This window comes from Cynara cardunculus (genome assembly GCF_001531365.2).
Source record: "Cynara cardunculus var. scolymus isolate 2C chromosome LG 1, CcrdV1, whole genome shotgun sequence".
NCBI lineage: Eukaryota > Viridiplantae > Streptophyta > Magnoliopsida > Asterales > Asteraceae > Cynara > Cynara cardunculus.
Window position 1 is genome coordinate 7,495,964 of NC_037528.1, and position 17,409 is coordinate 7,513,372.

General features: G+C 34.5%; 3 protein-coding genes across 6 annotated transcripts; 2 read left to right on the top strand and 1 right to left on the bottom strand.

Moving 5' to 3' along the window:
* The first annotated feature begins 1,564 nt into the window (after window positions 1-1,564).
* LOC112510735 (basic leucine zipper and W2 domain-containing protein 2-like) lies at window positions 1,565-7,234 on the top strand. The gene is made up of 8 exons (XM_025116059.1): window positions 1,565-1,709; window positions 2,152-2,175; window positions 2,943-3,048; window positions 3,169-3,237; window positions 4,804-5,297; window positions 5,763-6,024; window positions 6,637-6,845; window positions 6,939-7,234. The coding sequence occupies exons 1-8, from the start codon at window positions 1,705-1,707 to the stop codon at window positions 7,003-7,005; spliced, it is 1,236 nt and encodes a 411-aa protein (XP_024971827.1). The 5' UTR covers window positions 1,565-1,704; the 3' UTR covers window positions 7,006-7,234.
* Window positions 7,235-8,521: 1,287 nt separating this feature from the next.
* LOC112527110 (O-methyltransferase MdmC-like) lies at window positions 8,522-12,699 on the top strand. Of its 3 annotated transcripts, none has more exons than XM_025137541.1 (10): window positions 8,522-8,626; window positions 9,068-9,334; window positions 9,428-9,481; window positions 10,039-10,122; window positions 10,530-10,655; window positions 11,062-11,129; window positions 11,517-11,586; window positions 11,746-11,811; window positions 11,888-11,965; window positions 12,266-12,699. In XM_025137541.1, the coding sequence occupies exons 2-10, from the start codon at window positions 9,068-9,070 to the stop codon at window positions 12,305-12,307; spliced, it is 855 nt and encodes a 284-aa protein (XP_024993309.1). In that variant the 5' UTR covers window positions 8,522-8,626; the 3' UTR covers window positions 12,308-12,699. The 3 variants fall into 3 exon arrangements, with proteins under 3 accessions (XP_024993309.1, XP_024993317.1, XP_024993324.1); XM_025137556.1 differs by having other exon boundaries at window positions 8,528-8,696; XM_025137549.1 differs by having other exon boundaries at window positions 8,524-9,334.
* Window positions 12,700-12,958: 259 nt separating this feature from the next.
* LOC112527129 lies at window positions 12,959-15,203 on the bottom strand. 2 transcript variants are annotated; one of them, XM_025137577.1, is made up of 5 exons: window positions 14,380-15,203; window positions 14,130-14,273; window positions 13,761-13,834; window positions 13,535-13,675; window positions 12,959-13,036 (listed from the first exon to the last, which is right to left on the bottom strand). In XM_025137577.1, the coding sequence occupies exons 1-4, from the start codon at window positions 14,422-14,424 to the stop codon at window positions 13,537-13,539; spliced, it is 402 nt and encodes a 133-aa protein (XP_024993345.1). In that variant the 5' UTR covers window positions 14,425-15,203; the 3' UTR covers window positions 12,959-13,036; window positions 13,535-13,536. The 2 variants fall into 2 exon arrangements, with proteins under 2 accessions (XP_024993345.1, XP_024993336.1); XM_025137568.1 differs by having other exon boundaries at window positions 14,130-14,276.
* Window positions 15,204-17,409: the final 2,206 nt, after the last annotated feature.

Here is a 17,409-nt window from a genome sequence, read left to right on the forward strand (position 1 = left end):
TTAAGGACATACAATCGGTTAAGGCCAGATCAGGACTGATAATGTGTTTGCTTCAGCCATTTTTTTCTTCGATTGTTCTATGGTTAATTTTGGATATGAATTTATTTTTTGTTTGGTGAGGAAGTTAAAACCCTTTTGATTTATAATAAGTTGATAAATGCTTTTGTAGAAAAGCATAAGTTATTTCAAATAAGCAATCCCAAACATCCCCATCTATGTTTAATTAAACATTGTATTTTGGTTTTTTATATTCTATTATAGGAAAAAATTATAGCAAAGCTATTGAAGATAGTCTAAATACCAAGAGCATCTTGTGCAGATTCTTCAAAATAGAGAAAATGGAGGTTTTATTTATAAAGCTTATTTTCTATAAGGTTCTCTAAAATAATAAAACATGAAAAAACTCCAAATTTGGATAGTTTTCAAAAACTTGATGTAGGAAGAGGAAAATTATTATTTTAATCAATCTCATCAAATTGAATTATTATTATTTTATATTAAGTATTTTCAGAAAACCGTATTAAGATCATAAAATTAAAAAAATGTTATGATAATATAATTTAAATTGAAAGCATAAAATATAAAATTTATTGGAGTTAAATATAACTATAAAGGTACTCGCGTAATGCAGTGAGATATATCTCGATTTTAATCACCTTGATACTAAACTGGATCGAGCCCGAGATCTTATTTGAAATGGAAAGATCTAGGATAGGCGGCCAACCTACTGGAGGGAGCGATGTGCATGGACCAGGTGAGGAGGGATGCAGCTCCGTGGACCGCTCGTTGGGCCTGATATCACACCCTTCTCATAGGAACTGTACGTGAGACTCTCGCGTCATACGTGTTTTGTTTTGTTTTGTCCCCATGTCGATGTTATAATATAATTTTACGTAGTTTTGAGAAAACGATAATATTTTTATTTTTAAATAAAATATAAATTTGAAGATATTATAATTTGTTTGGAAAAAACTTATTGATATTAATGTCAAATTAACTATTTAAAAGTTCTTATTTTTTTATATAATTTCTTTAATCCATTTTTTTATTATAATTTAATTTAGGTCTAATTTTTTTATTTAATAATATAATTCTTCATAAAGATAATAATTAACTATTCTGTTTAAATACAATATTATCTAATTATATTTTATATTTTTTTATATTTAAAATAAAATGTTTATTATGTATTGATTATGTTTATCTACAGTTAGTTACACGAATTCAAATACAAATTTTTAATAAATTATACTTATGAACAATTTACTTATAATCATGAATTTTAAATAATATATATTAATAAACAGTATTTTATACATAAAAAATAAATTTTAAGAATTATTATCAAATGATTTATATTAAAATTAAAAAAAAAAGCGAACCGGTGTATATGATTATCAGAGGACATAATTTCACCCTAGAAAAATGAAAAGCAAGGGTTTGACCTAAAAAGCGAAATCATAAACGGTGCAGCTTCGATAAAAAAAAAAGAAAAAAAAAAGCAAAAAAAAAAAGGGAATTGGGGTTGGCTTTGTATGTAAGACAGAACACACACTACAAACCTGAACCCTCACCAAAATAAATATCTCCCCCAACCCAACCCTCCTCTTCTTCTCTCTCCTCTCTCGATTTCAAAGCAAATCGTAAACGCCGAGAGTCGCAGCGGAGACTCGCCTGTTATTCGATTCAACTCCGACTTGGTTTATGAGGTATCTTCATCTTAATGTCTCCATCTTTCTCTTCATTCGTTTAACTAACTCAATACCTTTTGGATCTTTTCGCCTCTTTCTTAGATTTTCAGATCTGTTCTCTCGTATTGTGATTCAAATCTTTCGAAAGAAAATCTGCCTTTTTTAATCTTTACTGGTTGTTTCTCGGTGAAAACGGAACTTAAAAAAGTTGCGTATATTTGATTGTATATACGCAGAGTTTTTAAATCTCTAAAGATTTAATGGTTTGTTATCTTTTTGTTTCAAAGTCGGCTGGTTACATAAATTTTTCATGATTTATGCAATTTAATCTACTTGATACCAAGTTAGGTTATAGGTTTTTGTGTTCTTTATTGCTTCCAAGAGAACTTTTTTGTTTACCTTTTATGCGATTTTTAATATGTTTGGATCTTGTTTGACACCTGCTTTTGTATTTCTGCAGCTCGAAGGAGAAACCCACTCTAGGGTAAGTCTTGATATATATTTCCATGTTCTATTGTTTTGTCATGCATTATTTGATGTGCTATTTAGACATTGGGAAAATGATTTCAATGATTGATTTCTTGTGTTGTTTCTTATTAAGAGTTTGTATGACTTTTTGAAGTGTCTTTAATGCAATCTTGACTTTCTTCACTTGTCCTGTTGTCAGTATCCTATTTTCATTGCTGTTGCGTATGGACCTTCTTTTATAGTTTTCATTATTATTTGAATTTTGACTAAATCTGGATGGGTCAATGTTCGTTTGACAGATCATCGTCAGTATTTAAATTTTCTGAATGATCAGCTTTTTCTTGAACAAGATGCGATCTCTATAATCTAAATAGCCAAAGGAATGAAATAGTAAACAGTCATTTTTTCTGTCCTGCACTTTTGACAATGCTTCTGTTGAAAGACTTTTTAGTGTTGAATGATTTTTCCCCATGTGTAAGTCATATGGTGCGTGACATCCTTATGGAGAAAAGTTGGCACGAGAGTGGCTCCTTGCTTGTTAGTCATGCTACTATCTTAAGATTGCTGCTTGTAGCTGTAAGGGTAGTGAAAACAATTATTGTGCTACTCCTAATGTTTAGAAATAAATATTTTCATGCTTCCAAGTTTATTATCTTTGCCATCTTCCAGATGTCACTGCTCACACAAACACTTCATTATGGAAAGTTTATCAACTCTATGTTTCCCATTCTCATAGTAGCTCTTGAAACATCGTTCTTTGACTATGTTTAACTGTACTTACAGTGGTCAGCGGATCAAGACCCGCAAACGGAATATTGCAGCCCCTCTGGACCCTGCAGCATTTGCGGATGCAGTGGTCCAGATTTATCTGGATAATGCTGGTGATCTGGTATCATTAATTTAACTCGAGCAACTATTATATAATATATGATGTCATTCTCTTTTTATAGTTATCATAGTTCTTATACAATTCCAACATCAGCTTCATCAAACCTTTACCCATCTGCAGGAACTAATTGCTAAGTGCATTGAATCTTCAGACCTTAACTTCAGCAGATATGGTGACACCTTTTTTGAGGTAAGAATCTTGCTTCATATATTTTTTTGTAGTCTGTATGTTTGAAGTTCAACTTAAACTTTGTGAAGTAGTAGTGTAAGATCCCACATTGGTTGGGGAGGGAAACGAAAGTTGCCTTGTAAGGGACTGGATACCTCTCTATCGGACGTGTTTTAAAACCGTGAGTCCATGTGTGGACAAAGCGGACAATATCTGGTACGGCTGTCCTGGGATGTTACAGATGGTATTAAAGCCAGGAACCGGACTAGTGTGCCAGCGAGGACGCTGGACTCCCACGGGGGGATTGTAAGATCCCACATTGGTTGGGGAGGGAAATGAAAGTTGCCTTATAAGGGATTGAATACCTCCTCTATCAGACGTGTTTTAAAACCGTGAGTCTAGGTGTGGACAAAGCGGACAATATCTGGTACGGTTGGCCTGGGTTGTTACAAGTAGTACATCAAAGTCAGGTAGTTTGTCACAGCTATCTTCATTCATATCTTATTTAATGTATCTTGTGTCATGCATTCACTGCATTCTTTCCTCTGTGTCATACTTTTACCATGTAGGTTTATTTTACTTACTTACATGTCCTTTGACACGTATCCTAAAACATTAGTTATGATGCTGGTGCCATAAGGGGTTGTAGCTGAAGTTTCTAGCTTTATTATCTCACTTGTTCATTTAGTTGATCAATATTATCAGGACTGATTAATGTATGTTCTCACATGCTTAATCCAAAAAAGGCTCAGTACGATCCATTGAAGGATATATGGTTGTTCCATGTACTTTGTTTTTTTATGCAATTTTGAGTTATTCTCACCTATAGCATTTTAGTTCTTCAGTCTCTCTTCAAATGCTTGCCAGATGCAGCTTTTCAATCTCTGTCGATGATTTTCGTTTTCCTTTTTCATATTTGTGTTGCTTCTTCTCTGAGTTGTTTTTCTATTTTATGTAACACCTACACCTCTATAGAATTGTCAAAGGAGGTCCTTTTTGGTCCAATACTTTTTATGTTCGAGTTGCTATATCTTTAAATACAATAAGTTGGGTAGGTGGATTGGTCCAGGGATGAAGTAACTCACACAGGATTTCAGTTGTGTTTTATTCTGTGAAGTTCCCTGAGTGCCATTTAACATTATTTGTGGAGGGTTACTTGTATATGTATGCTCCATGTCCAATTTTAGTAGTTTGGAAATGTAGGATCCCTAACACTCAACATGCATTACTTTGATACACAACTGTTCCTGTGCTTTCTAGGCCACAATGGTGCACTGTTGCTGCAAACTTCTCTTCTGAAGAGTGGTGTTTCTTAACATTGTGAAGAATAGTTTATGCAAGCCAACTTAGTGGCTTTTGTAGTATCACATATGCTTATATCACAAGTTCATGACTGAGCAAATGTCTGCCCTGTTTTGTTGTATGTCATTAGAATTTCCATGTTGCTTGGTGGCTGTTGATCCAATAGGCCTTACTTCTTTGGGTTATGTCACCAGTACTTCTAAGCATTAGTTCTTGGGTTATTTAGCAACAATCTTGACATTACGTCTATGCATTAATGTTATCGTATGTATTGTAATGCTTCAGGTTGTCTTCACTGGAGGGCGTACTCAACCTGGTACTACTAAGCCTGACGAAGGGGAGCGCCATCCTTACTCTATATTAGATTATGAGGCTAGCCGTGAAGTCATTTTGCCATCTGTGATCTACATACAGAAAATTTTGAGGCGAAGGCCTTTTCTCATAAAGAATCTTGAAAATGTTATGCGAAGATTCCTTCAGTCTCTTGAGTTCTTTGAGGAAAATGAACGAATTAAGCTGGCAATTTTCACAGCACTTGCCTTCTCCCAGAAGCTGTCGGGTTTGCCACCGGAGACAGTCTTCCAGCCACTTCTTAAGGATAACCTAGTTGGAAAAGGGCTGGTTCTTACTTTTATAACAGATTTTTTCAAGGAATATCTGATTGATAATAGCCTTGATGATCTGATCTCCATCTTGAAGCGGGGGAAAATGGAGGACAATCTGCTTGATTTCTTTCCATCTGGAAAGCGATCTGCTGAAGCTTTCTCTGAGCATTTTACGTAAGTTCAGTTTTGAAATGTGAAACATCAAATATGCTGCAATCTGCATATAGTTGAGTCATTGTTATTATATAGTTCTATTATTGTTGGCAGTGCTATTTTTTCAAATTCTTTGGTTATTGGTGATAATTGTTATCAAGAAGAATTTCACTAGACAAATAAACAGAGATAATTCTTGCAGACTTACATGTATGAATGTTGCATGAACAGCAGATTATGTATTTTATACCCAACCGATGCAAGTTAATGCAAGTGTACTGCAGTCTCAAAGCTGTGACAGTGCCATTCAGTGTATATATGTATCCACCCAATGCCTGCAAGAATCACTTTTAAACATCCAAAACACTTCTTGTTCAATCTTAACACTTGTTTTTAGTTGTCTTTCTTAAAGTTTGTGTTTATATTGTATTATATAATGGTGTCACTATTTGTTGATGTTATAAATTTATTTGTAATCTTCTCCAGCAAAGCAGGGATGGCCCCTTTGGTTGAATATAACGACAAAAAGATCTTTGAAGTGAAGGTGAAGGAAATGAAATCTGCCTTAACAACTCAGATAGCAGAGGAAGCTGATATTTCAGAAGTAATAGAAACAGTGAAACAACATGTGAAGGATGCTAAATTGCCAGATATTGAGGTTGTGAGGATTCTATGGGATGTTTTGATGGATGCTGTTCAATGGTCAGGGAAGAACCAACAACAGAACGCTAATTTGGCTCTCCGCCAGGTAACTATACCTCATGACTTGTTGTTGACAGTAACATGTAGGCACTTTGACTTTAAGGTGAAAAACACTACTTTCTTTCATCAAATTTATGTTCTTTAATTTTTCTTAGAATCTAATATCCCTGCATAACAATTGTTATTAATAGAAAATGTGTCTTAAATACGTTAGAAGATTCATGCTCTTCATTGAAACATCTAGGTCTATTTGTCAAATACCTGTTGTATATCTTGTTTCCAGACTCTTTCATTTGAGTCATAGATTTGTTATACGAAGGTCAGATGCACTGACGTTAGATCAAACAGGCTACTTCCAACTTTCAACTTATGTGGGTTCTCTATGTCTGAGAACTTTGCTAATTCTATATTAGAAATAGATACAAATTGATAGTGTAGAATAAAATAGTAAATGCAGGGGCATGTTTTTTTCTTTTGGTTATAGTGTTAAAGCCTAGGTGTAGAATAAATTAGGTTAAATGAGGGACATCATGTTTTGCAAACCATTGATACTGTTGGTGCCAACCATTGTTCACCTTGAGCAGTCTGTATGAAATAGGCATAATCTGTTTCTATTTTTTGGGATCATATGCTGACTGAGAAGGGGCAAAATGTGCAGGTGAAAACATGGGCCAAGTTGCTGAACACATTCTGCACTAGTGGAAAGCTTGAGCTAGAACTGCTGTACAAGGTTCAAGTCCAATGTTATGAAGATACCAAACTAATGAAACTGTTCCCTGAAATTGTGAGGTCCCTTTATGACCAAGACGTTCTTGCTGAAGACACTATACTTCACTGGTTCCGTAAAGGAACCAACCCAAAGGGAAGGTATGCTAGCAGTTTTACATGGCTTCTTCATTTCCTCAGTTTGTAGAATTTAGAGATCTCGAATGAATATTTATGTTGGTTTTGATGGTGTAGGCAAAGCTTTGTGAAGGCGTTGGAGCCGTTCATAAAGTGGCTGGAGGAGGCAGAAGAGGAGGAATAGATGATGATCATACGAGTGCCAAAACAAAACAAAACAAAAAACTTGAAATTGTGTTTGTGTGAAGTTGGTTTTTAAATTTCTTGTGTCTGAACTTTTATGATGCTGAATTAATTTTCAATAATCTGTGTTTGTTGACTGACTAATTCCACTTGTGACCTTTCATATCCTGTGGTGTGCTGTATTTTTGGTGGGTTTTCTTAGTTGGAGGCACAGCAGATATTGAAAGACACTGAAAGAAGAGTATTGCTAAATGGCTATAAAGCCTGCTAGCTCTCTGCTTTGTTTTGTAGGTGGATCTTGATATCTGAAGTTGTTTTCATTGCTTTGGTCGAGTATTATATGGGTTAAGCGGAATAATTAAAGGATAACTATAAAAGAAGTTTGAGAATCACTAATAATGTGTTTGTTTCACATTGTGAAACATTAAATGTGATGTTTCTTAATATGCATTTTTTGTTTTGTATTGTGAAATAATGCTGCATTTTCATATACATTTTTTACATGATAAGTGGTTCTCTACATCTCTTTTGTAGTTTCCATTTTTTTTTGGTTGCTAGGGAAGGAGGAATAAACATACTTATGAGTTGTTTGGTAGTTGTTGAATGATTTAGTGTAAGATATTAAGTGGTGAGAATGATTAAAAGATTTTTATGATGTAGTGTAAAATTTAATATGGTTGTTTATTAATTGTTTAGAATGAAATTAGGGTGTTAAATGGATCTTCGAGACCTAAGATACAAAATCATTCTGAGGGTTGTAGAACCATTAAGAGACTGATTTTTTTGCCAAATAAAATTACCCCCTAACAATTTAGATGCCGACTAAACACAACATTTATGATCACACAACTGCAACATTGAATCACAATTACAAATGGTTAGAACATCTCCAATAGATTCTCTAAAATTTACCTAAATTAGATTATTTGAAAAAGATTTCAACAGATTATCATGGATAGGTTTTATAATATTCATGTATTCCACAACCATCATTAACCTATGTCCATCGTCACCCCAATAACCACCTCCACTCCTACCACCACATAAAACCACTAAACAATATTTAAAGACAATTTGTCAAACCCAACCTTTTTTCATTCAATTTCAATTATTTTTTACTTATCTATGTCCAAAACTGTTCATTCTGGTCTATATTGCAAACACTGTGCAAAAGAATTAGGGAGTGTTTGAGATTGCTTATAAAAACAACTTATTGACTTATTCTGGTGTGTTATCGGTAATAAATATTTTTAAATGTTTGGATAATCAGCTTATACCGGTACCAAACCCATAATAAGAAGTTTTTTAAAAAAGTAAATCATTCTAACTTATAATAAATTGATAAAGGCTTTTATAAAAAATATAAGTTATTCAAATAAAGAATCCCGAACAAAGGTCTAAACTGACACCGAGCTTATAAGTTTGGGAAAAAAAAAAGCTTCTGAAAATAAATTTTGAGTCAAATTATCCATCGTTTAAAAGGGTCCAAGTTCAAGAAGCTCTTAGCTTATCCATGGTGAGAAATTTTATTTTGGTAGAAATAAAATAAAAAAAACAAAAACCCGCTACTGCGTCGGTCCTCTCGGAGCGAAGCAGCAGAGGCGAATCGTTCCTCGATCCTGGTACTCGATTTCCTTTCTCTGTCCCAACTTCATTTTAGGTTAATGTGCATACGATTCATCGTTTCAACAAGTACGTTCTTTTTTGTACTTGCAAACTTAGTGTTTGATGAAATGCTTCAATGACATCTTCTTTTGAACTGAATGCCACTTATGGTCAGTAAATACCTCTGGACAAATTTCCAATTAAAATGGTTGAGATTACTTTTCTTTAACATGGGCAAGTCACAGGAATTTAAACAATCACTGTAAATATCAAAATTATATGCTTCAGATTCTCTTGATAATCAAGTGTGGTTTTTGTCCCATTGTTTCGTTTTTTACTTCTAGTCTTGCAAAGTTTGCAAAGGTCACCCAACAAGATACTTATAATATTTATCTGATAAAATTACATCGATGGATGATTTCACTGATCTCTTATGCGGTTGCTTGGCATATAAGTAGATGACTGGATCTGTGATTCATTGTGGGTGGATGTTCCCCCAATTGACGAGCTTTGTCCCTGGCCGATTGTGCACTAGTTATGCTGCCATTGCAAGGCCGAATTGTCATTCATTTGGAAGACGAAAGTCATACCTCCTCACCACCAATTGCTTCAGCGATGTGGCCGCGGTGACCATTGCCAGTGATCACAACTATGGTAATAAGCAAGTTATTAGCATTACTCCGAGGGTATATGACTACTTGTTGACAAACGTTAGAGAACCATCGGTAACCTCTTCATGGTTCTTTCGAGTATTCCAACAAATTTATATATGACAACACTAAATACAAGTAAAAGAAACGAATTTATTTGCTTCACAGATTCTGCGAGAACTTAGAGAGGAGACCGCAACCATGCACGGGAGTCAAATGCAGGTATTTTGTTTTGTTTACATTTTCTTTCACTGGGAGCAAGAAAACGAAGGAACATATTGATTTGAAGTATGATTTTGAAAACAGAGAATGAAAGAACATCTTACTTTTTCTCAAAAGACCAAATGGACTCAAGTAGTTCATCCATTGGTTGTTCTTTCACTATTTCATACTAACGGTCTGTTTGTTAACAGCTTAATGAGTTTAACGGATTTCACAGCTTATTCGGTCAGCTATAAATGAATGTTTGGAAAAGGCTTAATGATATAGAAAGTGGCTTATTCGTGAAGCTTCTTGTGGGGGAGCTTTATGGAGAAAGCCAAGTTTTTCCAAACTTGCCCCTCCCAATTAACACGCTCCTTCTATCTATGAAAAAACCCTCCCAATCCATATAAACAGATTAATCCACATAGTCAGCTTTATCCATACTGGACTTAATGGAAAACCAACCAAACAACCCCTGAGTTTCTTTTGGAAGTACGTTCTTTGTTTAAAACAAAGTGTCAAGTACGATATCTTACATACGCTCCTTCATATTTACGAGATGTCCGCTCAAACAGGTATCACCTGATCAAGCACAACTACTTGCAATGCTTGTCCAGATTCTTGGGGCAAAGAGATGCATTGAAGTTGGAGTATATACTGTAAGTATTTCGACTTTATTAGCCTTGAGTGCCTCATTTTACTACATTTGTTATGTACTGTTTTTTATATGACTTGCTGCTCCTTACTCTAAACTCTAAAGGGTCGGGGGATGATGTATGCTGACCTGTCCCCTCCCCCGGAGGGTAGAGCACACTTTTCTATGAAGACCCCCGACTTGTGAAAGAGCATGAGAAAAAAAGAAAAAGTTCCACTTTTGAGTTTAGAGAGTCATATTGTATTGATATAGATCTTTTTCCATAAGGTTCAGTTTTTTGATACTCGGTCTGCTTTCAGATTCTTTTTTTTGCATAGTATACCTAGTTACTCACCAAGAGGTCTTTGGCCCACTGGTTACAGTCTTTAGGTACCTGACTACCCCATATGCACTGCAATTCTTATGTTGCAGGGATACTCGTCGTTGGCTGTTGCTCTAGTGCTACCAGACTCAGGGATCCTAGTTGCTTGTGAGAGGGACAAGAACTCTCTTGAGGTTGCAAAAAGGTATTATGATCGAGCGGGTGTTCCACACAAGGTGACAAATCTTTCTTTTTGCATATTCTGCCTTTTCGTGTCCCCTACCGATACAAGAACAATGAGGGGGCGCTTGGTTTGTTTCAGGGAATGGAAATTGGGAATGAGTTTCATTCCCCCAATTTAAAATGATTCATTAGCCGGTATTTGGTAATGACCCATTTCCATATATCAAATCGGATACCATTAGTGATTTCCATTCCCCATTCCTTATTAGTCATTACCCCAACCAAACTCCCCGAGTAATGTTACTCCTTTGTGATTGAAAGGTCACATGGTCAAAGTCATGTAAGCAGTCTCTTTGGAAAACATTCATTCCAAACGCTGACAAAGCCGATGAAGCCTTTAAATCTCTAACATCTCCAAATTTGTACGCATAATGACTCAGATATTTGGTCGAATATTAGGTGGATGTAAGACATGGACTAGCTGTGGATACTCTGAACTCAATGATAGAGAATGGGGAAGGTTGCAGGTGAATTTCATAAATTACTATGCAACTTGATACATTATTTCTTCGTTCCAAAATAGGAGGTAGATTGACATCAACCTACAGATTCAGTATTCAACTTCATAACCGGTATGCATCCTTTTTTTCACTGGACTTTTTTAACACACACTACATTTTTGTAACGTTATAATTGTACCCATAACGTATGTGTAAAATTTAAATCAGTAGTCCCTTCGGCCCAAAAACGCTTTTTTTCGTTTTTTATTTTGTTTTATGGAACAAAGGGAGTGACGAGTTAACATAGCACAAGATATTTTGACCGTCAAGCACCATTGTCATATTGAGATCTTTGTTGTATTAACAGTTGAAGCTTGGTGGAGTGTAATGTCATTTTCGTCTTCCTTTCTGTAGCTACGATTTCGCGTTTGTTGATGCCGAGAAAAGAATGTATCACGACTACTTTGAGTTGCTGCTAAAACTGGTTAGTAACATATACTCTCTTTAATCAAGCATATTTGTTTAACTTCACAAGATACGATTGCTTCACGCTGGACTTCGAGATACTGTTGAAGTGAGTGACAACCATTTACCCTCCTCCAAAAACGTGTTATCGCAAGTTTTACTTGCTTTAATTTTGTAGGTGAGAGCAGGTGGTGTTATAGTAATTGATAATGTGCTTTGGCATGGAAAAGTTGCGGATCCGCTGGTAAATAAATGAGAATAACCACAAGTTGTGCATCTATTTGAAGTTCAGAAATCTAACCCGTCCTTTCTTTCTGCAGGTTAATGACAAAAAAACCGAGAGCATAAGAAGTTTCAACAGAGCTTTATTGGATGACGAGCGTGTTAGCATTAGTATGGTATGTCTCCTCGCTAAGAGAACTTAGCACTCCTATCAAATATTACATTTGACTTGGATACGTAGTTTCATAAAAATTATTTACCTGTTGATTAAAATACCTGAAATGTCCGTGATAAGTACATAATAAAGCAAACTAGTGAACAAAAAGCAAACTTGCGAATGTCATATGTGAACCCATAAAAGTAAATTTGGATTGAAAATTTACCTAAAAAAGAATTTGTTGCATTATGTGTTAGATGGAAAACAGCAAACTTTGGAACAAGTTCATTAATGCATTGCTGGGGATTTTGTTTGCTAGGTGCCAGTTGGTGACGGCATGACGATATGCCGTAAGAGGTGATTTTTCGTATGCTTAAAGAAACAATCATAAAAGAATCTCCAAGGACCTTCCAGCTCCAGCAAATCCATCGGTCATTAAGTTTCATGCAACAAGCAGAAAAGGATTTTCTAGTTTATTACCAGTAACGGAAGGTGCTTTACCCTGGGTTGATGACCGAAGTCACTAGACGGCTAAAAGCCAGACTCGATGTCTACGTCAGAGTATCCCCTGGGTATAAAGACTTGTTGCAGATCGTGGTCCTGAATTTGAGGTCCTAGAAGACAAGATGGATTGTAAACCCCAGCGAGATGCATTGTAGTACTTTTGAACATGGAGTAGTTGCATGGTCCAATAAATTAAATCCTTCTTTTGTCTACTTTCATTTTTCTTAACTAATTTCTCAACATCAAGTCAAAAGCAAGTCTCGAAAACATATGGGTTCAAGTTATGGGAACTTCTTTGCAAAATGTACGGAAAATGTGGCATTCATGATCAGCCCTAGTAAAACCGTGGAGTTTTCGGGTTACAGTTTGCGATCTTGAGATCAGATGCCCTACTAGTATTGATTCAACTTATTCCCAGTATAGAATTCAACTCATCCTTTGAGTAGTAAGTACGATGAGTGTGCAGAAAAAGATAAAAAAAAGCATGCCTGATTATGGTAGAATAATAGCAATTCCTTGATGAATTTATGTATTGCTGATCCGTTGATGTTGGTGAGCATATAGTTTGGGCGTTGGATGCATTAATCTGGCAAAAATGAGGAAAAGACCAAGAGATGTTTTACTAATAGATGTAATATATGAAGACAAACAAATGAAGATGTTAGCTGAGCAGATTATGCAAAAGCATTCTAGCATGCATGTGATCCAACACGAAACATACATCTTTTTCCATGCTAAGATATCAACACCTTGTTCTAACGAGATAAACATGAAGTCATCAAATTTTTCTCTGTGTATATATAAGAATTATAGTGAATTTGGTGATAGTAGATTTTTATGTTCTGCAGTCAGGGCAGTCAAAATACATATAATGCAATAAATTGATGTATGTGTCTCAATATGGTAAAAGTACTACTCACACTCTCGAAAAGAATGCAACATCTGATCCACGTAATATTGCCATGGTAAGGAGGGAGAGGGGGGGGGGGGACAGGCACACTTGGAGAGCGAACTATTAACTACCTAAAATGCAAATGAAATAAGAAAAATAACAAATCAATGCACATGAATGATATAACTTTACCTTTAGGAGTGGTCATTATGAACATTATGAAGTACTAGCTGAGCATTGTGCAAGAGAGCATTGATCTCCTCGTTTGAAGCATCCATGAAGCGAAGTTCCTTGATTTCATCTTGCCACTTTTCCATCTGTTCCTTGTGTATTCTGTGAGCATGAAGTTTCATCATAAGAAAAAACAACCTTGTAATTCTAGATATAATCCAATTACAAGTTCCAACTTCCAACTCACGCTATCATCCGTTCTTCTAATTCAGCACCCAACTCTCTGAGGAACGATTTCCCAGATTCAAGAAGTTCAGACACCTTCATAAAAGAACCCAAACAAACTTACAAAGATAATTGCATCTAGATATGAACCAGTGCATGTATTTAAGAATGAGAAGATTGCAAGTTTACATCCCAGATTTTTTGAAGTATATATAATATATACAACAAATACTCACGCATACTCCTCACTTTTGGTGAGGTTTAAACTTTGAACCATTGAACTTTTGAGTGTTAGGGCTCTAGATGTAATCCGGATACCGCTGGACCAATGACCCTTTGGTTACATCAGATGATAACATTCTAGATAATGATTAATCTCCAACATGGTTACCTGCTGAGTGAAGTTGTCAATTTTTTCAAGAATTTGACTCATATAAACCTCCATCTGTTCAGATACAGGAGGATTTGCCTCAGTATCATCTTCTGCAACCTCTACTATTGCTCCATCTCCAGTTAGTGTTTCCTTCTCCTCAACCTGCTAATTGATTATCATAAAGTAGCAACCAAGAACACACCGTTTAATCTTCTTCTGTGTTGGTAAACAATGTAAATGATTAAAGCTAGGGTCCAAGAAGACATACAAATTTGGTACGTTTCCTTGTGGGACTTGTCCTTTCAATTTTCATTTAAAATGTATTTGTTTGCACTGGACAGCCACAATGCATGAGATCAAGAACGTATATATTTGTCAATGATGAGAAACCACATCAAAAGTAGTGCATGTGTGTTGCCTTGTTCTTCCTTGCTCATATTCTCGAAGTAAATAATAATACACTGGATATAAAGTTTACCCACAGAGATTTGTTGAAAGTGTGATTACTAAAGGGATTATATAGATGCTATCCTAGGAGAGAATATAGTTATTAGGTCATGAACCAAATCGAGAATCAATATACTAATTATATGAACTGTGAGTCAAATCAAATGGTAAAATTTCTTCAACTTTTTCTAACTATAACATGCATAAATGCAATAGTACAGAAAAGATGCATATTATTGATGCTTAAACCAAATATACTTGTATTATTCACAAGAAATGTCTTTCTTCCATTCGTCACTTTTACAACTCTACCAAATACCAACAAGAAGAAACCTTTCATTTCATGTAGCTAATAACAGAATTTGCCTCAATAGACTCTACATAGAAATCTTCAAAAGAAGAAACGGAAAAAGAACAAGCGCATTTAACTGTAGCTTGGTCAAACATATAAAATGGATTTTATACGGACATGGAACGTTTGATATACGGATACCAAATAGGTTCATATCTCTTGAATCAACTCGAAAGGTATAGTTCAAATTGTGAATCTCATGATTTTGTCTACAAATAATAAAGTATGTCAGAATCCTGATTCACTCTAATGGAAGTGCAAAGACGAAGGTTTGCATAAGAAAATATGTTCTAAGGCAGCATAATTTGAAGGTAACATCAACTGTGCACACCAAATACACGAATTTCTCAGCATAATCAAATAACAGGATAGGGAGATTAGGAATTATAACGACAAAATTGGAACCCTAACTTTTATTGAGGACCAAGTCTAACATGAAAGTGACGTCTGTAGTTACTATCACTTGCCATATAAATTCCCGATTGTTACTCTGATATAAGTTTGTACAATATTCAACACATGAAATTGAATTTATGGTTAAACAGTCCATTATATGTAAAACTTATCATTCTACTTTTTAGTCTTAAATAAGTGATTAAAAAACTTATCTACCAAATTTCCAACTGAAAACAAATGAGTTCAAGCACACGAACATCTACGTCAATCAGCATCAAGCTTTGAAGTTCTAATCGTCAAAAGAGATTCTACAATTAAGTGGCAGATTTTCAAAAACCGAGTGATCTTCGTTCAAAATATAACTTCTGATTAGTCTCGAAATCACGTCAGAAAACTATAAACAAGCATTACATCACAAAAATATATAAGAAAACTCTTATATTAGGCATTACTTTCAGGAAATAAGCCGAAATCACGACTACTGAAAACGACAATCAGTGAGTTCAGTCATATAAATAGAACCGACGAACGGAGCATATACCACATAAACAGAATGAGAGTCACGACTCCTTATCTTCATTAGAACTGACGATCAGATCATATAAACAGAACGAGAATCATGAAATTTATCAAAGTGTAGGACTCTTAACGTACCGTAGAGAATCCAGAAGTTGAAGGTGAAGGGTTGAAGCGGATTCGATGAAGAGAACCGAGATGATGAGGAAACCACACCACTAAGCACCGAGGCCTGGGCACTGTTTGTTTTAGATAGTTGAAAATCGAACTCCCGCCTTGTTATGCATCTATGATAGATGTCCAACAGAATCTTGGCTTACAAATAATTATTTAAAAGATATTTTAAATATTAGGAAAAGTAAAAAAAAATTCAATGGACTTTACTGTTTGAAACGATTAAACCCTTGTACAATTTTTTGGAACAAATAAACCCTTGGACTTTCTAAAATCTGTTAAATAACCCAATGGACTTTACTGTTTAGAACAATTAAACCCTTGAATAATTTTTTGGAACAAATAAACCCTTGGACTTTCTAAAATCTGTTAAATAAATCCTTAGATTTTACAAGAAAGTGGTGATGTTGTTAGACATCAAGAAGGTTTACAAGAAAGTCAAATGGCTATATCTCCACTAGAATTTAATAGTGCAAATGAAGAATAGTTCATACCATGATCTTGACATAGATTAGGCATTACTTTGGTATATTTTAGCGCAACTTTTGGTATATTTGGCGCAATTGTTAGTATTTTCTTTGCGCAACTTTTGTTACATACTTTGATTCAACTTTTGGTATATATTTTCGTTTAACTTTTGGTAAAATTATGTCCAAAATGTGTATGCATTTAACTTTTGGTTTCATTTTTTGTATATTTTACGAATAGTAATGAGAATGATATATTTGTTTTTTTTAATGTAAGTATTTTTTTCGTTCAAAAAATATTTATGAACTTGATCGTTCAAAATATGAAAATTCATTGTTTTTTCATACCTTTTTCACTAACAAAATGTATTTAACATATTTTAGAAAGTCCAAGGACTTATTTAACAGGTTTTGTAAAGTCCAAGGACTTATTTAACAGGTTTTGTAAAGTCCAAGGACTTATTTAACAGGTTTTAAAAAATCCAAGGTTTATTTGTTCCAAAAAATTGTCAAAGGGTTTAATCGTTCCAAACAGTAAAGTCCATTGGGTTTTTTTGACAGATTTTAGAAAGTCCAAGGGTTTATTTGTTCCAAAAAATTGTACAAGGGTTAATCGTTCTAAACAATAAAATCCATTGAGTTTTTTTGAACTTTTCCCTCAAATATTTAATCAGAACTAATAATATTAAATTGTTAATCCTTTTTAAATTGGACATTTATTGCAGATATTCTAATTCTATATAAAAAGAGTAAACAATGATTATGTATCTTTAAAATTTATTTAAAATTTAAAATTAAAATCTTCAAAAGAAAATTGCATTATCTCCATCAGGTTCCTCATAATTGTAATTAGTTTTGAGGTGTTCTCCATATTTAGAGAAAAATTTGTTATCTTTCATACTTTCTTCATTTTAAAGATAGTTTTGAGAAAACTGTTAGAACAAAA